General features: G+C 42.2%; 1 protein-coding gene across 3 annotated transcripts in view; it reads right to left on the reverse strand.

Moving 5' to 3' along the window:
* Positions 1 to 15367: 15367 nt before the first annotated feature.
* The window catches only part of RCAN1 (regulator of calcineurin 1), a 40779-nt gene continuing 30611 nt past the window's right edge, over positions 15368 to 25535 (reverse strand). Inside the window, exons 1-4 of one of the 3 annotated variants that reach the window (NM_001278079.2) lie at positions 24599 to 24707; positions 22305 to 22478; positions 21205 to 21364; positions 15368 to 18353 (exon numbers count right to left, since the gene is read on the reverse strand). In NM_001278079.2, the coding sequence (NP_001265008.1) occupies positions 18190 to 18353; positions 21205 to 21364; positions 22305 to 22478; positions 24599 to 24685 (585 nt within the window). In that variant the 5' untranslated portion in view covers positions 24686 to 24707 and the 3' untranslated portion in view covers positions 15368 to 18189. Of the gene's footprint in view, positions 18354 to 21204; positions 21365 to 22304; positions 22479 to 24598; positions 24793 to 25535 lie in introns of those variants that run through there. The other 2 variants (XM_046940305.1, XM_015299390.4) reach the window with 2 other exon arrangements.

The raw sequence follows: 25535 nt of genomic DNA on the forward strand, positions 1-25535 counted from the left end.
CCCTATATCTGAAAGCCTTGTCCAAACTCTCCTTGAACCCAGGGCCTGCCCTCAGCTCCTCTGCTCTGCACTGAACAGACAATCCTATCCCCTTGTCTGGCAGAGAAGGTGATCCAACCCAAGAGTGTCAGCATTGCACAGGGGAGCCCCACATTGGGGAAAGAGCAGGACATAACATTGGCCCGTGCCCTGTCTGGAGCTGCATGCTGTGCCCTACAGTGCCCACAACCCAGCCTTCTCACACTGCACTGGTTCCTATGGCAGTCGGACAGTCTGCCTGCAGCAGACAGACAGCCTGCCCACTTCTGTGTTGACCAGGTGGACACATGGTCAGGAGAAAACCTGACAAACCATAATCCTGGCTCCATCAGGTGGCAAAACAAGCGCAGCAGAGGTGGCTTTGTATAAGCCATGACCCACAGAGAGCCTCACTGTCAAACAGTGAGGTTTTAGGAAGCCACAACAGTATCACTGCACTGTTGGAGGCTTGTTCATTCTCCTGATGTTTAAGGTATCAAAAACCTGACAGGTTTGCACTGTTCCCCATTTGGCAGTAGGTCGCTTAAGGAACAACAGTATTGAACCTTTGGCTTTTTCCTCCATCAAGTTCAGCCACCACAGGGAGAGTTCCATACCCATGTTTTTATCAGCAGGTCTCCTCCTTCACCAAGTAGAGATAGTTTATGCTCAGAAACCAGTTTTGATGGCAGTGATGCCAGAAGAAAGCAAGACAAAGATCCTCTGCTGGTACAATAGCATTAGCTGTCCAAACATCCCCTCCAATCTGCCAGGAATTTGCACGAAATTGCTATACTAAGGGCATGAGAGGAGGCTTTGCTGTGCACTGGGAAGGGCATTCTCAAAATTTCACCCATTCAGAAAAGGTACCAGGTCATGGGGGAAGGGAAATCTTGTATCCTGGGAAGCCAGAGTGCAAAATACCTTTCCAGTCATTTAGGTGAAATAAAATGAAATCTATATCCCCACACATGCCACCCACAGCTTCCTGTGCTTGCAGGCAATGCGAGGTCCAACTTTGCCCGTGTTATCAAGGAAGGCTTTCAAAGGCAGTGCTATTCCTGGCTTTTTTGTTCTTTTCTTCTTTTAAAGAAGCTGTGTGTTTTACAGTCAGGTATAGATAAGCTTCTCCCCAGAAGCAGGCACGCATATCTCCTCGCTATGCCTTTTTTCCCCTTGAGCAAACACCAGATGCAAGCAGCATGAGCAAACTGCCACCCTCCAAACCCTGAGATGCTTTGTGTTTCTGGCTCACTGACCTGTGGCTGCCCGCCCTGGGACATGCTCCCTCCAGGCTCACAGCTACACTCCTGCAGCCAGATCTGAATCACCAGCACAGTGTCCGAAGCCTCTCATCTCTCCTTACCCCAGTTTCGCACATGTTCAGCCATGTTAGCATGAACAAGCTCTCTCCTAAGGCAAGGAGCCACTGCTGTCCTCAAAAGTACCCAGTTGCCTTCTTGGGAAGGTGGAGGGAGAGCTGGGCTCGTGGTTGCTTTGTGCCCAGCAGAGAAGGTGAGTGGAGGTGGGGACCCAATTTTTCTTCAGCTGAAGGGAACCCACGTAGTTCTGAATATTAGGTAGCTGCTTGGGCTACATAACAACTTGTGTGCAGTTTTATAAGCCAAAGGGAAGACAATTCCTTGTTTAGTACGTGAGCATAGATGGAATATGTTTCTTCTGCAATCACAGCCAAATAGAAGGAAAGGAAGTCCTGGTTCTTAAGAACAGAAAGCATGGGAAAGGCAGTATGAGAGTGGTGCTGCTCCTCCACCTGGAGCCAGCACTTTCCAGCAGATTGTTCTCCATCAAATATTTCAGAGGAAAAGAGTGTGGGATGACTCAGAAGAAGAGAATATCTGAGAGGGCACTCAGCATCTTAAATACCTTGAAGCAATGTGATTCATTTCTTCCAGGAAAAAATGACCAGCTCCTACATACAAACAGCTGTAAGTAACCATTTCTTTTAATCCATTTCTTTGTCTTACAGTGGCCAGAGCACATGTTTAGGGAAAATTGGTAAGAAACTAGTGTTGGGCTATGCATTGCTTGGTACAGGCCCTTGGCTATCAGCAGCCACTGCTGCAGCAGGTTCTCCATTCACACATCCGCGTGCTGATAGATCACTCCCTGTGTCTTGCTGAAATTAGAGATGAGAGCAACCTACACAAACTAAGAATGCACTGAAAACATCTAGGAATTTTCATAACCAAAAGGAGTGTGGAACAACAAACACCAAGGTAGTATCAAACAAGCATGCCTCTGGTTGGACCTTCCAGCTTTGCTGAGGTACCGATCCTACTGATGCGTTTGTAACAGCACTGCCACTTAACCATAAGGGCACTGCAAATAATAAGACAATGACCATAAATTCTTCTATGATAGCAACACTACTGAAACGTTTGTTGGGTTCCTTCCATCCCCTAGGGCTTCTTACATTTTGCCAGTCTCCACCACACCTGAGCATTCCCAGGTGTGCTAACATTGCTGCTGCAACTTTGTTCTCTGGTCTAGAGGCAAAGAATAGAATTATGGAATCATCTAGGCTGGAAAATGCTTTCAAGATCATCCAAAGTCCAGCCATCCTACCAAAGTCCCACCACTAACCCATGGCCCTTAGCACCGTGTCCACACATTTCAGAAGTACCTCCAGGGATCGGGACTCCACCACTTACCTGAACAGCCCATTCCAGTGCTTGATTACTCTCTGCATGAGAAAATCTTCCTGATTTGCTGATCTAAAACATCTCTGGTGCAATTTGAGGCCATTTCCTCACATCCTATCGCTTGTCACTTGAGAAAAGAGTCCTACACCCACCTCACTGCAGGTGAGCTGTCTACTTTCAGGTAGCTGTCAAGAAGGCCGCAGGACTGATGGAGAAGAAATGCTGGCCATACCAAAATCACCACCTAATTTCTCCTCCCTTTTCAATAAAAGCACCTCTTGTTTGTCACCTACCTGCGGTGGGTGTCCCCAGCTGTCTGTGGATGCAGGTGTGCCAATCAGCAGTGCGTCAGGGGTCAGTGCTGGCTGTGCTGGCGTGGGATGGAAGGAGGCTGCCCACAGGCACGAAGCATAACTAGACTTGCCGTGGGTTGAAGTTAAGCAAATTTACTTAATCAGTACTTCTTACCTCAGAGCAGGACCCGCAGTGCAGGGTGAGGAGGAGATCGGTGATATGAAGTTTAACACCAAGGCTGTTACTCAGCCGCTCCTTTCTTCGAGGCAACTCCTTTTCTTCCTTTCCTATGTTAGCATCGTGAGCTTTAATCGCAACTTCCTCATAGCAGAGACCTCATTTTTCATTTACCTCAAAAACCTCTCACAGAATTTGGGCATGATATAATTGGAGGCAATGATGATAATTAATCGATTTTGAAGTTGCCATCTCTCTCCAGTGCGCTTAATGAATGTCAGTGATAGAGCTTAGCAGAAGTGCCAGAGGCTGTAGCTCCACCTAATGACATCGCTGAAAGTGAACCTTGAATGCATGCTGAAAGAGATTAATGGTGGTAGATAGGCGGACGGCACTGCTCTCTGGCTTCATTGTCAGTGATCTGGAGATGTGAGTCCAAGGCTCCTGAAAAAGACAGGGCTGGAGAACATATAAGCTAATGGTTTGCGTGGATGGTAGACAAGCTCAGCGATGGGGAGAGGCATATTGCCCAAGAGTTTCATGCCAACCCACTGAAATGCATGGCTTGGTGACTAGCAATATCTATACCGCCAGCCTTGAAACCCCAGCTTGTTGACCTGCTTGGTTTCTTGCTGTGCAGCCACAAAAGAAAGAGGGCCAGAGCTGCACCTGCAGCGCCAGTGAGCAGCAGGCTCAGGGCAAGGACCCAGCTCCTCTGGTAGTTTGCTCACAGCTGAGCTGACAGCTGTGACCTCAAAGGCACACCCACAGAATCTGATGGCTTCCTCAGAGCTGTGAAACGTTTTTATTCCACACCACTGGCTCCCACCCTGGCAAGGAAGCAAAAATCTGCTTCTGCTGCCAGCCCAGAGAAGGGGTGTTGCTAGACATCAAACTCCTGCTTCTATCACCTCCACAATTTCTATCCCTAATAAATTCTACTACACCCAAACCAGAAATGCACTCACAAGAGCAGAAGCTTTGGGCCTGCAAGTTGGTGGGGTCTTGATGCAGAGCAACACGCTGTCTCCTGTCTGCCCCAGCTCCTCGTGCCTTGCTCACTCTGGGGCTTTGAGTATGCATTCATACACGTTTTAAATGCGCACAAGTGAACATTTTTTTCTACACATCACATATTTGTGCTGCTTTGGGCATTTCCTTTCCTCCTAAGCAAACAATCCATCTTAGTTTTTTGAATCCCCTCCCACTCGTAACAATGGTCTAGGCATGGAGCGAAACTGTCCCTCCTTAAATCAGGCTGTCATGCATTCCTCTCCCTTTAAATAAGGGGCTATTGCTAAGCTCACAATTTCCGTTCTCTCTTAGCCAGCAGCAAGGCTGAAGCTCAATCTGGCTCTATCCTGGAGCTGGCAGACGTGACCTCGTTTGCCCATGCCCTCTGTGTGCCACGTGGGATGAGCCACACAGCCACAGCCTGTGGATAGCATCTCCTCAAGCAAACGGTGAGGTGACCTCAGGCAGAGTGTTTGTAAAATGCTTCTATCCCTGGAGGTGTTCAAGAGCCATGTGGATGTGGCACTGAGGGACGTGGTCGGTGGGCATGGTGGAGGTGGGCTGACAGATGGTCTAGGAGGTCTTGGAAGTTTTCTCCAGCATTCATGAGTCTGTGATTCTTTTCTATGCTTCTAAAATGGCTGGAATTCATGACACATTCCCGACTGAACATATACATTAGCCTCACTGGAAAGTAAATGTCCCCACAGAATGCATTGCCATTAAATGCATTAGCTGGTAACTAGCAGTACTAACAATTTTTTTTAGCTGGTAGCTAAAAATGGAGTTTCAGAGTCACACACACACAAAAAGATGCTCAAATGTGAGCTGCCAAACACTCCATCACACCAAGGTGAGACCCTCGTGCCAAGTGGCAGGCCAGTTTTATTTAGAAAACTGGATGTGGTTCTAGCAAACATTTTCCTTGAGCAGTGATATTGCTGACAATGCCGTTCACAATATAGTGACTAACTGATTTACTAATTTTAAGCCCACTTTGTTTATTCCACACCAGGAAATGGAAAATGTGAATTCCCGTTGTTCAGCTCCTGTACCAGATATAGTACATTCTTTCTTTCATTTGGAAAGTTTTGTTTCCAAACAGTATCTGTTACTCAAACTGTATTAATGCAACAAATGTACCATCCAAATAGTTTCCAGTAGATCTCACCAAGAGGATGCTTTTTTTTTTTTTCCTGGTGCTAAGAGCAGCTCTACTCACATCAAAAAGCTCCAGTTAGTTAGTGTCATCAAATGTTTTAGAAGATAAATAAATAATTGAGGTTCTCGTTCGCTCACAAGTTATAACTACCAGTGATTCACTTCCTGCAAGTGTCACATGGACACCTTGGTCAGTGAGGACCTTGGGAGACTACTCAGATATTTTAGCACCTCAGCCCTAAGTACTTCTTCTGAACCTGAAGCGCTCGGTTTGAGCTTTGTGGTGCGCTGCATGCTGAGTCCTCAGCTGCCTGAGCTTCTGTCCCTTCCTACATCTTGCCAGTCACCCCTGGGCAGCCTGATCTGGTGGGTGGCAGCCCTGCCCATGGAAGTGAGTTGGAGCTCGATGATCTTTGAAGTCCCTTCCAGCTCAAGCCGTTCTGTGATTCTGTGATGATTTCCTCAATGGTCTACTGATGAGCAATCAAAACAAAACTCCCAGGAGGCCAGAGGCATCCTAGCAGCAGCAGGTCTGGGGGATCCCCATGGCTTGGAGAGCCCATCCAGATATCTTGACACCGGATCCCTATGACCAAGGCTCCTGGAGCCTCACCATGTGGGAGGCTGGGAGGTGGATGAATGCCTGAAATCTTCCCATAGAAGTTACCAGTCGTTTGTAACGCTCCTCCACTCAGCTCTGCTCCAGCAAAGCTGATCTTTAATATCTTCAGTGTTTCTCATCCCTCACAGAAAGTAATAATGTTTCTGATGGCAAATAAATTATACACATTGACAGCCATGACTTAATTTTGGAGATGAGACAGCATCAAAGAAAAAAGAGTGCCTTAAAGTGGAGCTTTCCAAGACAAAGCAGCAGTGTGAAAACAATACCTTCACTCACTCCATTACCATCGATATCATCTTAACACTACGTCTGCAGTTCAAATTAACTCCTTCAGGTTTCCATAGAAGAGAAAAATCTTCCCATGGTTTGTTTTCTTTTAATCTCACCTGCCTAATAAAACCAGCAGGTTCTTGTAATCTGAATGCTGATGTGTCACACTAGTGAATGACCCAGGACATCAAAATCGCTTAAAGCCAACAAGAAACAAAACCCAAGTTGACCCTGTCCCTCCTGATGAAGATAACAGAGCAAACTCATACCCGGCCAGTGGTAAACGAACCAAGATACCTATGCTTTCAATGAATGCTGCAGCACCAAGCACTCAGAGGGACCAAGGAATAAACAGGTCTTAGGTCATCAGCGTGGGGCAATTATAGAGGTGCTTAGATGGAATACGCACTGATGAAGCTACAGATGCTCCATTTGCAATAACTGCTACGTGCTGGAGGAGGAGGGTGGTGGTGAAAGGACCTCACCCATACTATCTCCCACCCTGGGCTGGGTGCCTTGGCTGCCACGAGCTGCTGCCATTCTGTCACAACACCTTCGTGTGACTCCGCCCTTCTGTTTAAAGGTTTCCTTTCTTCTGCATGACCATCATTAAATTTTACAGATTACAAAAGTTCATTTAAAGTGCAGATTTGTACATGCATTCCATTTATGATTTGCTGTATTCAGCATATCTTGCTGCTGGTAGGCATGACTACCACTGGAATAAAGGTCATGGGCAACAGCTACTGCCAAGCAATGAAACACTGCATGGGCAAACTTTCTGGACAGACATGATCCTTTGACTTTATTTATAGAGGAGGAACACCAGGCAGGGCACTAGGTACTGGAGTACCTCCAAACAAGAAGGGCCTTTTACCTCGAACTTGCATGAATCGATCCAGTTGTCTGCAAAATATACAAAACTGTGTTTTCTTTTTTTCCAAACCCCAGGGCTGGGTGCCTGTGCCAGCTGCCATATGGAGAGACCCCTCGCCCAGAGCTTGGCCAACAAAATAAAAATCCCCTGGTGCTTCAGTTTGTTTGATAGCGCTCCTGTTAACTAATGCTAAAACAATGGAAATTGTAGACTCATTTGAGTGGAAGAGCTCCTTAAAGGCCATCTGGTCCAACTCCCCTGCAGTGAACAGGGACACCCACAGCTCCATCAGGTACCCAGAGCCCCGTTCAGCCTGGCCTTGAGTGTCTACAGGGATGGGGCATCCACTGCCTCTCTGGGCAACCTGTCCTTATTATGCTCTAATACAAGTATGTTATTTGGAGCAAAAGGACTTCATGCCTGCCTCTGTCACCTCCTCCTGTGGTTGCCCATGTGCAGGGACGTCTCTTCTGCTCCATTTTCTGTAATGACAAATGTAAGGAGAAGAAAATAAGAAACAAAGAAAAGGGTTAATTACTACTAAGATGCTTGCATTACACTCCTTCACCTGGCAGCCAAGACGCTCCAGCCAAAAACCAGGCGAATAAATTCTATGGATCTAGCCCTGACCCTTTGAGTTGCCGAAGAACAAATAGAATCACAAAATCGTAGAACATCCGCAGTTGGAAGGGACCCATGGGGATCATTAGTTCCGAGTCCTATGTACAACACAGGCATCTGATTTGCTGATAAAGGGAAGGATCACAGGAGGCTCCCACAGTGGCAGGTTTGGACTTCACCCAAATGTATAGGCCGAGCTAAGATAGAGCCAGCTAATTGTGTCACCATGAAAGCCAGTGCTGATATGATTCAACGGCAGATGAGCTCAGGTGTTTAATGCCGGCAGATTTCAAGTGCATTTATGGGGCTCTGGTAATACCCTGGAAATATTACTGCTGCAAGGGACAGACTGGGGCACAGAGCCTGAAAAGAACTTGGAGCTCTGTGAACACACATTATAGCTGCATCAAAACGTCGTCTATGTTTAAAAAGCACTTTAAAAGCTTCAGCACAGCCAGGTATCATTTTTCCCTACAAGAGATGTTTTAGACCATTACCCAAAGCACAGGGAGAAGGAAATTTCCTACAGATACACACCCCACAGCTGGATGTTTGGAACTCGAAAATAATCCCCTTAAATGACAGAATCGTTGCAGGGAGGCAGGACGTTTTTCACTCGCAATTCTCTCCCTTATTTTGCTTCACAGCTCCACATCAGTTTTCTGGGCACCAATAAAGAAAAGGCCCTTTATTTCTTTGTCCTCCTTAGAGGCACTGTAAGCATCTCTCTCGCATCCGGCTATCATTTATCATCTTCTCTTGTAAGTTCCGCACACCTGGCCAGACCTCAAGACTATCCGCTGCCGAAATTCCCCGCATGGTTCCCGTCTGCAGCCCTCTTTGTGGAGTTTGTTTGTGGCCTTGGTGCAGAATTCACTGCACCATCTGGCATTGTGTAATCAAGTGGAGCACAGGGAAATTGAGAAGTCTGGAAGCAAAACAGCTAGCATCTGCAGATACCAGGCAGCCTCGTCGCCAGCCAAGCTGGGGTGTCATTGGCAGAAGCCTGCCATTTCCAGAGTCAGGCTCGGAGATTTTGCAGCGTCAGCTGAGGAAGTGCTTGTTTTTAAGCCGACTGGTGCTGAAGGATTTGATTAATGACTGCAAAATGGCAACCTTCTGACTCCCTTCACCCCAGGTAACAGGTGATAGCACCCCTAGTGTAACGAGCAACCCTGTGAGCAACAGAGCTAATTCTCCACTCCGGTGCATTTCCTTTTCTGCCAGCAGTCAGCACGTATTTAGATGCACAGGCTGTGCCATGTGACTCAGCTGACCAGATGATGGCACCCACTGCAGAGGAAATGAAGGCCCTGGCACCCACAGCCTTGGCTGTGCTTCTTGCTGCTTGCACTGCCTCACATAGCTCAGCCCACACAAGTGGCTCAACGATGGGGCTTAGATCAGTTCTCATCTGCCTGAGGGCATAAGAAATTCAAGCCAAGACTTATTCAAATGCACATTAGAATAGGACACATCTTTTAAACTGGAGTCTGAATCTGAAAGAAAAAAAAAAACAAAAAAACAACCTTTTAAAGGTATAACTAGGAAAGGCCTAACCAAAAGCTTCATTCGTTAACATGATAGGTACTAGACAAGTGTAGGGAGGTGGTGAAGTCACCGACCCTGGAGGTGTTTAAGGAACGTTTGGACATTGTGTTGAGGAACAAGGTTTAATGAGAACTGTTGGTGATGGGTGGATGGTTGGACTGGGTGATCCTGTGGGTCTTTTCCAACCTTAGTGATTCTATGATTCTAAGCATTCACGAAGAGGCTGTAAATGCCCTGTCCTCCACACCACCACAAAGATGCACACCTGCTCTTTACTGTCATTACTGTTGTGTGCCCTCTAGTTTAGCCCTTGTCCTCTGACTGAGAGCTGTCCCAGCTACTACCTGAAGGGCAAATTTACCCTGAGCTCGGAAGAAAGTCAGCATTGCCATCACTCCCACAAGGAAACCCAAACCAGCACTGCTAGGTTCAGTATCACTCACAGTAGGCCTCTGCTCAAGTGTTTAAGATACACTTTGCATCCCTTGATTTCCAGTAGACTTCATTCTGAAGTGTTTCTTAAATAGCCTCAAGAGCTTCCTGCATGCTGGCTAAGTCAGAGCCAGGGCACAGACTGGGGCCACTTCTACCAACACATTACGTGTGCTCAGCGACCTATTCTTCTTGGCTTCCTCTGTATCTCCTCTCACTCTTGGGTGTCCGATCTTCTCTACTCACACTGTAGCTCAAAGCTCCTTGAGGCAGAGACTTCCTTGAGACCGGTGTTTGCAAAGCACATGCGTCATTGTGAACAATTAATCACAGCTTTTAATCTCAGCAGTTCTTCTTTCCTCCTCCACACAGCCCACACACCTCCCACAGCTCTTAAGAATCCTGATGAGCAGTGTCCCTAAAAAAGCACAGCGACACTTTGCTTCTTCCTTACTGATGTTCTCTGACATAGGAACTGGGTGTACACAAAATGAGTCCCAAATGGCTCTGGCAATTGGGTTTATAAGGTAGCCAAGGGCAGAGAAGTCAAGTACTGAGCAGTACCATTCTGGAAACCTTTGAGAACAGAGAGAAATTATGGGTCACGTGGATGAGTTAGGCCATTGACGTGCTCTATGGAGAAGGATTGGATATTTACTACCAAGCAACACAACTCCCCCCCAAGCACAGTAATGTTCTTTTCCTGAATGATTCCACAGACTGACAAAGCATGGAAAGTTCTTGTTAAATATTTCTCCCACACAGCACAATTTGGCAGAGAGATTAACAGCGTAATGTAATGCACCTTCTTTTTAATCTCATGTAAGAATTCTAGCTGCTGAAACACTGCTTAATCAGCAGCTTGCCACTAGAACCGCTCCTCAGCAAACACTTACTGGAACACCGTGCCATACTTGGGAAGCTTTTTGACCTACCTACAGGAGCTCTATTATAACAGCACTAGCCTGTAATTAAGGCTATATCAAAGCTTCTATTCTGCAATATTGCCCTAGAAGGAGAAAGTACACAGAATAACCTAGAAAACTCGAGGTTACACATGAAATTGCTCGGGGTATCATTTCGTATAGCTGAGACTTCAAACTCAGTACTTGCCATGACTCACCCAAATGAATCCAAGGCCTCGCTGTCAGGTGTAGCAGCTCCTTCTCCTTTCTTGCAGTCTTCACACAGCGTAAGCTATTTTATTTTCATGAGTTGTCATCTCACCTTTCCTCAAGGTATCTAAGGCAGTAGGTCTCCACTCACTCTATCAGTCCTTCAGCACAGACCGATTAGCTTTCCCTTGCCTACAACGAGCACGCTGCATTTCAGCACATTTTCTCATATGCAACACTCTCTGATCCAGTCCGTCAGACAGGCCTAGCTGAACCAAACAAAACATGCACATACATGTACCTGCTTTCAGACTGAACTGTTTCCTCCATAAAACTTGAGAAGATCCCATACAATGCTCAAGTACTTAACTTTCAAAGCAAGCTATGAAATTACATTTGCTTATACTTCTTACAAGAATGCCATGGCTGCACACTGAAAAATAGATCCTGATCAGCATGATGGCTGGTAAGGTAATCAGGCCTGTCCACTTGGTTCACGTTCAAGTGGTGAAGTAAGGTCAGTGAATTCCAGATGTGCAACTGGAGCATAAGAAGTGGAAGCTTGCTTTCTGCAAAGCTCAAACACAAGGAGGAGGGTAGGGAGCTGAGAGGTACTTGGTGTTGCGTGATGGAACTGGTGCTGTGGAGTACATGCTTTGGGAGAGGACACAAACATGTGCTTATGCCAGCTGGAATCAGGGCCATTGCAAGAAGGTTCAGCATGACAGTCTCTGTGGGAACATACATAGTGCCAGTGGTTATGAAGAACCTGGAGGACTGCTGCATAAGTCAGGGCACTGAGGAGGAGAGGGACAGTAAGTATGAGCCCCGATGCTCAGGTCAAGCTCTCCTTGTACCCAGACTCCTCAGCTCAGCCTCAGGAGCCTTTTTTACTTCTTCCCTAATGATTTCATGTAGGTTTCACTCCAAGCTGTAGTAATGCGCTTATGACCAAGAGAAACAACTGTGGTTGGTGCTGGCCATGATGCTTGGGACACAGGCAGAAGTGAGAGACGGACAGATGCCAGCGCATAACCCGAGATGCTTGAGGCTTAGCCAAACTTCTTCAGTCCCACTGCTATCTGCTCTTCTTTAAAATCTTAACAAGGAAATCTCATGAAAAAATAACATCTGGAGCACCAGACTTCAGCATACAAAAACTTTTTGAAAAGCTTTTTCATCTCTTTAAATGAACTTCTTGGCATAGCCGAGGAGATACCTGCACGGCACTTTCAGTCTCTGTAACTCCAGTATATCTAAGAAGTGCATCTGAAGACAGCTTGGGCAGCTACTCGGTTCCAGAAGGAGCCAGCTTACACGGAATGGAAAAGCAATCAGAGGCAAGCCTTTTCCCTGCAGCGCTGGGTTTTTTTTTTTTTTTTTCCTTTACAAAAATAGAACTCCTTCCAAGTGTCCTTCATCACAAACAAGCCCATTTGCCTTCAGCCAGAATAATGCATGTTATGGCATGCAATAGGCTTGACCTTCAGTATCAGAACAAGGAAGATACTGCACTTCCCTCTCAGGACAGATATAGTAGCATGTATTTTCTCTTTGCACGCTCTTCATACCTTTGAATGAGGTACGAAGTACACGCTAGTCATTTAAATGGCAACTTTGAGAAGCAATCACTTGGCTAAACAAAGATCTCCTTGCAGCCTTTAGATCATTGTCTGCCCACATCTGCAAGACTCATGAGATCAGAAACAGCATTTTTAGAAACATGTGAACAAGACGGACACTGAAAATACACTAAAAAGACTGAAGGACCTGTCAGTTTCTAGAGAAACAGGTGCCCTATGTACAGAGGTTCGATGCTGGCAGACTGTTGATCTGTTTGTCCTCACCGAGCAGGGGGTATCAACTATAAACTAATGGATACCCTTGGCTTACTACACAGAAACGCTTCAGAACCTGGACCACTGCAGTCACTTCTTGCAGCTTCAAGCCACATGAAGCCAGCAGGATCAAATTCTCTACTCCATTATGGGCAAAATCTTACGAGTGGAAAACAAGAGGTATAAAGGGCTAGGCTGTGTGACTGCTTTTTATGCCAAGTCATATATTTTTTTTGCAGCCTTCATAAAATCAATAAATTGATCATTAGCTTACTTCTCGCAACAGGGGCCCAAACAAACCCCATTCAGCTCCAATACTTGTAAAGGCCAACAATAAAAATAATAAAACAAATCCCATGATGCTGTTAAAAGCACTTTATGTAGCTGCTGCTCTTTGCATTAGTTCAGCAGTAACTCACATTGAGAAATGCTTTTGGATGAGCTTGTCTGAGTTAAAGGCACACTGTGAATTAGCAACACTTGATATATATATATATATATATATATAATGGTATTTGGATTTCACTTTCTACAACGAAAAGTGGCTGGATACAAAGGTAAAAGCATTAACCATCTCTGCAAGCTTGCAATGCATGCTAGCTTTTCATGCCTTTTTTTTCCCATTAATTGAGCACTGCAGTGATTATTGCTACTCTCCTTCCCTGCCAGGAAAAGCTTCTCTCCATGAGCTGCTACACCCCAGCATGTACAGTCCTTGTACAAAGTGCTTTATCACCTGGATTAATCAGATTTTACAGTATGCGTGCTTACTTGCACACAGCGATACCCATACAGTGATGCACAGTTAACTCAAGTACTGGAAGCAGTCTTGCCGTGATATGTGACATCCTCAGTGTGTGCACTGTTTGTTTTCTGCAGGTTATAAAGCATGAAGAGCGTAACAGATTTGGAAGTCTGTAGGTTGAGATTTTAGTTTTAGCCGTACAGTTTAACGGCATCGCTTGATATTTAGCTCCACCTATTGGGCACATCCATGTACCTCTTCCAATTCATAGGGATTAAATAGCAATTTATTTACGCTTTAAGCGTAAATAATCATGCTAGTCTCTGCCCGGTCTTCCTCAGCTATTAAATACAAGGTGATAAAGATCTTGAGACCCAAGGGAAACAAGTTTATAAAGTAAGAGTGGCAGAAAAAAACATGCACACGTTCAAAATGAAGGCAGGTGCACACAAAGTCAGAAATAAAATCCAAGGAGATAAAGGCTCTGCTTGGTAGATGGTACACAGCAAACTCAAATACAAAGAGAAGATGAATCCCATCCTGCCAGATCCATTGTATTGACTACCTGTCAACTGAGCCACCTTTTTGGTCTTGCTTTACCAAAGTAGGGTACAGCATCCTGGGGATGCCTTGAGCGTGTCTTATCTTCACTGTTGCTGCTTGTATAGTACCAGTTGTTCTGTATTCTTGTTCTTAGACATCCAAACATGAATTATTAAAGGCGTTAAGTAGGTATAAATTTTCTGTAAAATGTTTCTAGAATGTGTTGGACAAAATCCAGAATAAAAGCAGAGATGATAGAGGAAGTGCAATAGCTAAGTCTGAGTGAATTTCTGAACTTAGTTCATGCCAAGAGTACAAATCTATGCCTTGCCATCACATCACGCTTGGAAGTGGGAGAGGATTCTGGACATATCACAGCAAAAAAGCAAGCTTCACAGATACAAATCACAATCTCGAGTTAAAGAACTTGTCTTCCCAAAAGCATTCTTTCTAGTGCGACAAAACTAAACTTGACTAGGCAGGTGATTATGCTTAGAGCAAAATCCATGCTGTAACTGTTAAAATGGCACGAGAGAGGTGCTTCCCCACCCTTGACAAGTCTGGGCTACACAAGAACAACTAACACACTTGTCGAGTATTTTAAATATCAAAGTTACTACACTTGTTGCTGCTCTGAAAAACAACGCCCAGATTAGAAACCAACATTAGACTTACATATTGTTGAATTCCCCTTGATAAGGTTATTGATGTAGTAATGCGTGCACAAGCGCATAACCCAATGATAGCAGTGTGCATCACTAAACTGACAGCAAGTCTTGCAAGATGACACCAGGTGATATCTTCCAAGATTTGAGATAGCAGATGCTATCCTCATGCAGAGTGCAAATAATGAAACTGAACAATACATCCAAAAAAAAAGAGAAAAACTAGGTATTCTGTGTATAACAGGATGGCTCAGTTGAAACTGCCATTGTTGGAATTGTGGAACAACTTACCTTACTTTATTAGGTCACGTAAGGATCAAGTTATTCTGGTTACTCTACACAGGAATTCTCTTGGATAGGTCTGCTATCGACGAGCAGCAAAACTTTGCTTTTTCAAATAGGTTCTGTGTATAGGGCAATTTATTATAGATATCAGTACTTCACAGTCATAAGTACTGAGAAGAATGATGAGCATTATTATCAATAACTCCCTTCTGCCATGAGAGGATTTCTTCCATACCAAGGAGTAAAACTTTCAAAGCATTTCTCCATATGCTTTGCCAAATCCCCACACTGGATTACTGGATAAAGCCATAGAAATGCTGACATTTTCATACTCCAAGAGCTTTAAAAATAGAATTATCCATGCAGTAGAAGAAAACTAGTAAAGATATAACAGAATGGTAAAGTGTTGATACTGTCATTAAGAAGCATGTCAACTTCTGACACAGAAGAATCAGTTTTTAACTGAAATATTTTGGACTATTTCATTTATTAGTAGATTCTCATATTTGCATTAAGATCATGTAAGTCACTTAAGCAGAAGGTTGGGAAGTCTTTTTCTACGCATAAATTTATTCAGTTGATAAGGATGTGACCTGGAATGATGTTCTTATCAATTCCTGCTTATTGAAACCAGCAGTGTTCAGAAGCCTGAAGTTCAGATTGTGGTGCAAAACCTTTGACTAGCTGCATGTACAAATACCACAACATTACAAGAAGACAACAAAATATTTTAATTTAAATAAGCCCCATACAATTGTATAAAATACCAATTAAGCATTCATTTAAACTGTTTTTTGTTGTTGTTGTTGTTGTTTTTTAAAGAAAAAAAAACCCAGGGCACACAATATATTGTAGTAATGATAACAGAAGGTGACACACGCCAAGATATACCATCAGAAAAGACAGGCAGATTACTGTCTCGCCATCTTTGTTTACAATTACAATCAGGAGAATGCACTGCAGCCATCCCAAGTCTTCCATCCATGGTTTCCAGTGTCCACCTTTACTAGGCAGATATTAGGGTAATAAACTGGGAAGATCATACTGGTATTTCTTTAACATTCTTTATTTTTAATTGAGCATTAGCACTGCTTTCTTTGGACTGCCAGGAAGCAGAACAGAAACTAAGTTGCTCATGTAAAACTGGTGCAAAACTAATGCTTTGACTGGTAATCAAGGACAAACAGAAAAAGGACCAAACAGACGTATTTCAACAGTTTCAAGAAGTATGAAGTAAAACACTGAAGTCTAGTAGCAACTTGAGAAACATGGAAAAAGATCTTGGAAAGGCTTAAAGACAGTTGTGGCCAACTGATGGGATTTCTCTCCTTTTTATTTATTTTGGGGTGTTAAGAAGCAGTAGATGTATTTAGCTGATTGTTATACATTAATAAGGCAAATAACCTTAAGCACCTTAACTTGGAGAGAGAGTGCCACTTAATTAGGTCCAAGACAGACACCAACTGTCAGTGTTTGGTATGCCCTGTAAACTGAAACAAACAGAACAAGGTCAGAACTAAATGACCTTTAAAATACTCCTGTTCTCTTTGGTCACAGGATATCAATCTCTGTTTTGCTTAGTATAATGACAGGCCTTCGATAAACCACTTACACACCGCAACACAGCTTGGAATGGCTTTGTTACACAGCTTGCTTCACTAATATTCTATTGAAAAAACAAGGTGTGAGCCCGGACATTGAAGTCTACGTTTGCTTCAAATGGCACTGAATTCATTTCTTTACATCAACTCCAGCTATAAAAGTCATCCTCCGACCGAGTGTGGCAAAAGTGAATCAACACGGAACCAAACAGCTTTGATTTCTAGAAACATCTTGAAAAGCTCCAAACATCCCCTTCCTAAAAATGTTCAGTGATATTTCCCCACAGATAGCAGTTACTATCTCTTACAAAAAAAAAAAAAAAAAGAAATACACTTACATCAAAGTGAAGATTTCCATTTTAAAAAACAAATAAGAAAATACTTCTGCCATCTTTTGCCAAACCTGTATGTCATGAGCTACAGTTTTTAAACACTAATATATTAAAAAAAAACCCTAAAGCTTTTCCCACGTATACCCAATACTTAAGTATGCATCATTACTTGGCATTAAGCAGTTCTAAATACCAGCTTATTTTAGAAGCAAAGCTAAGAAAGTGTATACTTATGGACATACAAAGCCAGTAGAAAAAGATACAAGCGTGCAGCTTGTAGAACAGTTCACATCAGGAATGAATGAGGGAAAGGCACTCCGTCTCTCTTTGCTGTTCTACGCACTGTGTGCAGTTTTTCAATCCCTGTTAAATCTGTTTCAGCAGTGCAGGTTTGCTTACTGAATAATGCTCTCATCCTCTCTGTTACCATCCTTTTTACTGAAAACGTACATTGCTGTGAACACGCAACATTGGCTTTGTTTATACATTTCAGAATACTCTTCTTCGATCCAAATGAGAAAGTTAAAGTCATTGGAGAAATGTTATTGAAGATATAAATTATTTTAACTTAAATAATTTTAAATCAACTCATTTAAACAGCTTTCCTATTGCACATTTTTTTCCTACAGCTTTGCCTGACAAAACCCTATATAGGCAGTTAAAAGAGTCAGATTTTAGAAGCACAAGTTACAGAGCACCAATGTAGGGTGCCAAATAAACTGTATACCTGCTGAAATATGAGTGCCCATATAAACAAATATAAATATATATGTATGTACACATCTAGTAGTAAGTCCGGGATGCTGAGATAATAAATACTTTAAACAATTTCCCAGATCTCCAAAAGCATGTGAGAAACTATAGAAAATACTGCAAAGTTACTTTAGAAGACCAAGAATACACATGCACAAAATCTATTATATGAAAAAAGATTTACAATTCCAAATATTTTATCTTTAAAACCACCTCTGTTATGGCTATGTACACCACACAACGACTAGCCTATTAGTTTGAGGATTTATGTGAGACAGAACAAAGAAATCTTCCCCCAGCTGCTTTATAATGGAAAAGCCTACAGTACCCCCCCAAAATGAACCCAAAGTTTGTCTTATTAGGTCTCAAAATGTCACCTTCTGCCTATCCTTCATTCCCAGAGATCTGGGAACACACTCATGGTATCTATCGACCTGCAGCATTAAAAATAAGGATGAAACTTCCTTTATTTTTCAGAGCAAACTTACATTGGAACTTCTCCTACTACAGCTGCCGCTGTTGCCACCAAACCCGTGACCTGCTGTTTCCACAGTAAAAGTTTCCCTTCAATATGCCTACTTGAAACCCTTGAAAACCCATAGCAGTTCAGCTTAAATGGGAAGGAGTATAATCTGGTCTTCTTGTTTGAATAATTTTTGGCTTGGGTTTCTTTATTTCTTCTTCCACGTCGTTTTCCTGGTCGCTCTCACATACGTGGACAACAACACTTGGGGTAGTATCAGTGGCAGCATGTAGCTCATACTTATCTCCTGAAAGTTAGAATATTTACAATATTAGTTAAGAAGAATCCATTTTATAGACAGGTATGAAAGACGTGACTGAAAACAAAAGGGACTCATTCTTTAAATGTGTAAGTAATACATTGATAACAAAAAGCCTGATGCCACAGAGCATTAGATGGTGCAGTCAGGTATATTACTAACTGCCATATTTACCATCCAGAAGTGTTTAAGTTCTGTTTTCAAAGCAACAGCACTCAGCTGCTCTCGTAAAAAGAGAGTTAATATAAGTTACGTATATATATATATAAGAGTATGTATAAGAAAATATCTCTGCATAGGCATTCAGGAAAGTGTTCTATATGAGCTGTCTTGAGATTAATTGGAGTGTTTGCTGTTTTGTGTTTTGGTTGTTTTTTTTTGTTTGTTTGTTTGTTTTTTAACTGTAAAGCACACAAAGCATCCACTGTATCATGCAGACAGTTTTCCTCAGTGCTGACAAAACCATAGAATCTTCCTCGCTCTCAAAAGCTTTTATACTTAATGACGCTGGATGCACTTCCAGCCATCTCTCACAGAGGTGCTCTGATACTGTTCTGGCATTCTTGGAGCAAGAGCTAGACAGCAGGCATCGTACAAAGCACTGCGATATAATACAACCAGGGTGTAGATGCACTATGATATGAATTTGGTTGACTGCTGATCTGAAATCTGTTTTTGCCACAAGATAAATAATTGCATCTAAACAGATGTTACATAGTCTTAATCTTAACATTAGATCAGGGAAAGAGCAAACTATTTCTTTCCTCCATTTCCCTGATCAGCTCCCCTTATTTTTTTTTTCTTGCTACTTTAGACTCATTACTTCTCAGTGGGGAAAACAATTTTCTTTAAGATCACTTCAGTGATCAGTTGTTTGAGAGAGCTAATATAAGCTGCAGGCTGTGGGATGCCAAGGCTCTAAAGCAGTCTCTGCTCTGTTTTCTGGAGGACTGTGGGAGGGGGAAGAGAACAGTTCCATAGAGGAAAAGAGGTAGAGCCTTGAAAGGGCTTAACATTCACAATATATGTGGAAAAACCTCTTGGAGAAAGGGATCGCAGATCTGCCAGTGAGCTTACTGTAAGCCATCTTAATAACATAACTTGCAGGGGAAAAAACAACCAGTTGTTTTTAAAGATCAGCAAACTGTTAAATATTTAAGACATATATATTTCTTCCTGGTATTGCCAAAACTTAAAAGGAAAGCAGCAAGCATCAAGCAAGCTCTGAACATTAATAAGATCAGCAAGCTGTAGTGCTATTTATTTATTCCAAGCGCTTCATCAAAAACAACTCTCATTCCAATGAGCACCATCTTATGGGATTTCTGTTTCAGAAACAGATTTCATGAGAATAAAATTTAGGATGTCAAAAGTACTCTTGATTGATGATTTCAAATAACTATATGGAGGCTCACATGCTTTGTTTATATGCTTCTGGATAACCAAGTGATTTTTTGGCAGTCTTTTACATCTTTACTTCTAACTGCGATATTTTTCCTATAAAGCATTCTTGCCATTATCATAGAATCATAGACTCACAGAATGGCCTGGGTTGAAAAGGACCACAATGACCATCGAGTTTCAATCCCCCTGCTATGTGCAGGGTCGCCAACCACCAGACCAGGCTGCCCAGAGCCACATCCAGCCTGGCCTTGAATGCCTCCAGGGATGGGGCATCCACAGCCTCCTTGGGCAACCTGTTCCACTGCGTCACCACCCTCTGGGTGAAAAACTTCCTCCTAATATCCAACCTAAACCTCCCCTGTCCCAGTTTAAAACCATTTCCCCTTGTCCTATCACTATCCAGCCTCGTAAACAACTGTTCCCCTTCCTGTTTATACACTCCCTTCAAGTACTGGAAGGCCACAAAGAGGTCTCCCCGGAGCCTTCTCTTCTCCAAACTAAACAAGCCCAGTTCCCTCAACCTTTCCTCATAGGAGAGGTGCTCCAGCCCTCTGATCATCATTAGAATTCATATATTATTTAAAATGTGGTGCTTATTAAAGAACAGCAATAATCCACCCCAATTTTTATCCCAGCACAAGCATAGATATCTGTCTCTCCACAGACTGCAAGGCTATGAACTTTCACAGTTCAAAAAAAATTCCCTTGTGGTCTGAGTCACATTATTTTCAATAGCAACTGTGGATTTCACCTGCATGCAGTCAAGCTACTACACAACCAAGCTAGAACTGCAAAGTTGATGCACGAAGAGCTAGAAGTTCTTTTCCATCCTCTTCCTAGGACAGGGAAAGGTAGAAAGGAAGCATTTTTCTTCCCAGGGGAAAGCAATCTTAAAGCTTCCAATAAATGAGTAAACTGCAGCAGATGAAAATACCAAGGAGTTGGGAGTGGCAGAAACTTCTTCCTTTTAAATTCAGAAGAAAATTAGTGCCTCAAACCACTATGATAGTGAGATAGCACTGTGTGTAGGAGAGAAACTATCTCAGAATGCAAACAGAGGTAATTCAAATGCAGAGCTACGCAACTGTTAACTGTTTTACTGTCCTCATCTGAGACAGGATTTTCCTGTCCCTGCAGCAGATGTGCAACTACCCACTTTCCCCTTTATTTTTAGGAAGTTGCTTCTTGAAAATTTTGATGAACAAGCTAATATATTGTTGAAGTGACATTCATGCTGTTTGTAAACCTCAGAACAGCACACTGTTGAGGCCCAGGCCCTTCAAATGATCCTGCGGAGTTAGAGTGCGTGTAAGAAGTTTATAGCTTTATCCTTTTTCAGATATTACCAATGTAATTAGTAGACAGTAATTCATTTGGAAAAAAATCTAGACATTCATTTTAAAACGCAAATGTTTGTGCTTCTATGGCTTCTTACCTGGTCCTAACTTGGAGATAGCATATAAAAGATCATAGTTAATCACAGGAGTAGCATCTTCTACTTGCTTCCAACCAACAGGTGGAGAGGCAGGAGGTGAAATCAAAAACTGTTTGTCTGGATTTGGTGGTGCCAAATGTGAGCTTCCAATGTGTAAAGTCTGAAAAAAAAAAGCATTACAAGACCAAAGCTATTACACTGTTATCAATGAATTCATTATTAATGAGGAATTTTAAGGTTTGGATAGATGTTATGCTGTAACAGGCACTCAAGGTGGCAGCACGTAACAATAGTATTGAAGAGAGCTATATGAAAGACCCAGTATACAAAGTACAGACAGGTCATCACATTCATTTACTCTGATGGAACATGCAATGAAGTGTGCACATCTGCATCTTCCCATTATGAAGTTTTACAAAACTTTCACCAGAAAGTATCTGCCCTTAAAATACTGAAGTAGGAGGAAGCTGGATATGGGCTTTAAGGCAAATGGTGTTGAAACTTATTACCACAAGCGAGAGTGGTGAGAATTCTAGAAGGTATATAAATAAACTGGCTCCTTCAGGACTGTCCCTAGGGACATCTGAAACAGACACACACAGGTTAATTTTCCCATTAAATGTGCGGAGGAAAATACATAGCAGCTACCAAAAAGCACTCAGATTACCACATCTTTAGCAGCAGATGCTAGCCAGCCATAGAGCTGCACTGAAAGCAATCTTCAAGTACAAACGATCTGCAGTAGCGAGAGCCAGATCAACAGGTAGGAGTCCTCAACATGTGCTTCTACACTCTGGATTGCCTTACATACCATTTGAGCATTTTATTGTGTGTGTACTGCTGCCAAATACACTTGGCTTCCCCCACCCAGTAGAGTTCTATCTTTAACTATGTTGATTACTATCATCTACTCTCTTTCCCCAAGGGCATCAAAGCAACAAAGAAAGAGAGATAAGTACCAAGTACACTACTGGTAGCTTTGGAACAACCTAATCAAAGCAAAAATTAAGTGTTCATTAACATGACTGGAGACCTGTGGAAGCTTACCACTATTTAGCTAGGCTTTAGTACACTGCAAGGATAATCACAAAAAGACATACCTGAGCAAAATACAGTTTTATCTCCTTTCCAAGGAACTCTGTCTTGTGCAGCTGGACTCTTGCATCTGCCGCAGATAAAGGGTTACTGAAATTTATTCGTACTCTTTTGAAGCTCTTAAAATACTGAAAGGTGATATCTCTGTCATATGTTCTAAACAGCGATTCAAATTTGGCCTGAAAAGAAAGAACCAAGAAGAGTCAACATGCAACACTGTGCATTTCCCTGAAGAAACACAGACATAAATGGCAATTGCTGGAAGGAACACGCCAGCACTCTTGAAGAGTAGTCGTTGTTATAGCTTAGGTTTCTTTTTCTTATTATTTATTTTTAATTTTGCTAACCTATCACTTGTTCTTCTTTTTGTAGCAGCTTTTCCCTTCCTTATTAAAAAACTAGCTTATTATCAATAAGGGCCTTATTAAGCAGCATAACAGAAACAGTAGTATTGCTAAGGTGTTGAAAAGAAATGCTTGTCTTACAAAATGAATATTGAAAGGCCTTGAAAAAAGTCTGCCAAGCATGTCTTTGTCTAAGTGTGCAATTCACAAGGAAACTGATACAAGACTTTTAACAGCAAAAAAGGAAAAAAGTCCTATTTGCACACTAAATGTAATTTTCTTCAGTGACTCAGCACACATAATAAAGGTCACGAACACTGCCTTTTATAACAGCTGTTGCTTTCATCTAGGCAAATGAACGTTAAGAAAATATGTTATTACTGAATGCAGATTTAATAGCTTCTTCTATTTCTGGAGCTCAATTCTAAAAAGGCTCCTACTACGTCTTCTAAAAAGACCCAAGCACTAACCACAGTGCTTCTGAAGGGCCTCTGACACATTCTGAGTTTTGACTGTGGTGTAAGTGTAGAAGTCAAACCGAAATCTCATACCTTTACAGAACTGCAGCTGACACGACTTCAGTATCCTAACTGCATGAAAAGGCTAAACATGACCAACAGCTGGTCATTGTCCTTGTTGCACTGGATGCATGTGCTCCTAGGGCACCTATGCAAACTTGACTTAAATTATTTTACTTTTTAAATAAAGAATTTATTTATTTGAGGATGCCAAATCAAAGGAGGGAGAAGTGTATGATGTTTTGCAGCTGGCATACATTGCAAAGTGTTTGTGGCTCACATTAGGACACAATCAGTTACAGTGATGGAGATGGATCAAGCATGCTGGTATTTCTGGTATTTTCTTTTCATAAAAGCTTGCTGGAAGTTGAATATGAAGCTAAAATATGCAAATATACAGAACTGCACTACCTCTTTTTTTTTTTTTACTGTTTCATTTTGAATTAGTAGGAAAAGCAACAGATTACATAAGGGGGCAGTGATTACTTCAAAATCTCATTTTCCTTTCCAAAGAGTTCTGTTCCATAAACTCATCACAGCTACATACATAATCACTGTAGTCCAAAGATATATTAAAACTAGAGCTGTCCTACTTCTTGCTGAGCCATATTTAAGATCCTTCAAAATGACATCTGACTACAGGACCCTTTGTAGAGAAAGTCTCTATGCGTTAGCTTCCTGTACTGGAAAGACAGCTAGATGGAACTATGAAAACTAGCTCTGCATTTCTAAAGCCTTACTCATGTGTTACTTGGAAGAAGAAAAAAGAAAAAGAAAAGAAAAGAAAAAAACAAGTTTAAAAGAAACAACTCCAAAGTTCACATTCAATGTTTAAACTCAGAGAGAACCTGCAAGAGTTGTGCAAAATCTTGTTTTTTAAAGTGTGGGGATTCTATAGGTCATAAATACCATGCAAGCAGGAGGACACTGAACAAAATGTTATTTTTGTCCTTGAGGTATCTTAGCAGTCAACAATTCACTGTATCAGGACTGTATTACTCACATTATATTCATTCTAATTAGTGAAATACAGATCCAAGAGAAGTTCTTAACAGTTCTAACATCATCAACACATACAGTGCCAAACAAAAAAGAACACATGAGAAAATGTGGCATGTACTGTAAGTTACAACAACTTTACTACCAAGATCGTAATCTAAGCATTGCTGAAAGCACATGAAAGTGAAGAATATGCTATACAGACAAGAAGTGTGTGGAGTTCAACTTCTGATCTTTTTCAAAACCACACAGCTTAAGATCTAATAATTTCCAGAGCAAGATTCATTCATATCAAAGCATACCATAATACCAATGTGACATTTTCTTGTAAATAAAAAAGCTCTTCAGGTAAGCTGTGTTCTAACCAGTTACGAAACAGTACCTACAGACTTTAGCATTCTGGTAGTCCATATAAATAAAGCAAAAGAGAAAGCATACCCTTGTTTCTGCTTGATTGAAGACATCGCTATCTGCCACGCAGGCAATCAGAGAACTAAAACTGTAGTTAAAGTTTCTAAAATGCATTTTGCTCTTTGCTAAAGCGATACTTGCTGTTCAGCAGAAACCAATTACTTTTAAGGAAGCCGTTGGTTCTGCAGGCAGCGTTTATAAGGGAAACAAGTCCAGCCCCTCTGAAGGAAAAAAAAAAAAGGAAAGGTTTCAGAGCATCCTGTGTGTGACAGTGAATTCCTGAACAAAGTCCTGCATGCTTTGAGGCAGTCAGGAACAAAATGTAAGCTTCTACTGGAAAGAGGTGACGTCAGCACATTAGTCAGCTTCCCTATGCTAATTACCAGTGCTCAGGAGGATGGAAAAAGCAGCTGAGGTTTGCACAGCAGCTGCTTTATCAAGCCTCTTGCAGCATAGTTTCCACTGGTAGTAATTCCATTCAGCACTCAGACAACATGCTCTTCATTGGAATGGGACAACCCATCTTAAGATGGAAAATGTTACTGCTAAAGGACCAAAGTCTAGAGTAATAGGCTGTAATTAGCCAGGAGGAAAATTTCAAGACTTCGGAATGGAAAACAAATCCCTCAGGTCAGTAGCTTTTAGTAAATTTTGGAAAAAATACACAGGCTGAAACTTCGAGATTAGGAGGGGCTCGTTTGGGAAAATACTTTTTTCCCTTTACAATGAGAATTCATTTTGAAGCTTCTTCCAGTGCAACTAGATGGATTAGTTTCCATTCCCACCTTAATAAAATCTCAGTCTGAGCCCCATAAAAGGATGCTGATTTGTTTTAAACCAAAGCTTCATCAGAAATCTACTGACAGGGTTTTAAAAGACAACCTTGAACTAATTAATTACATTTAAGCTGAAGCTTTTACAAACTGTTTGGAACCCTCCCACATAGATTTAGGTCAAAATTTAT

Source organism: Gallus gallus, chromosome 1 (genome assembly GCF_016699485.2).
Source record: "Gallus gallus isolate bGalGal1 chromosome 1, bGalGal1.mat.broiler.GRCg7b, whole genome shotgun sequence".
Classification (NCBI taxonomy): domain Eukaryota; kingdom Metazoa; phylum Chordata; class Aves; order Galliformes; family Phasianidae; genus Gallus; species Gallus gallus.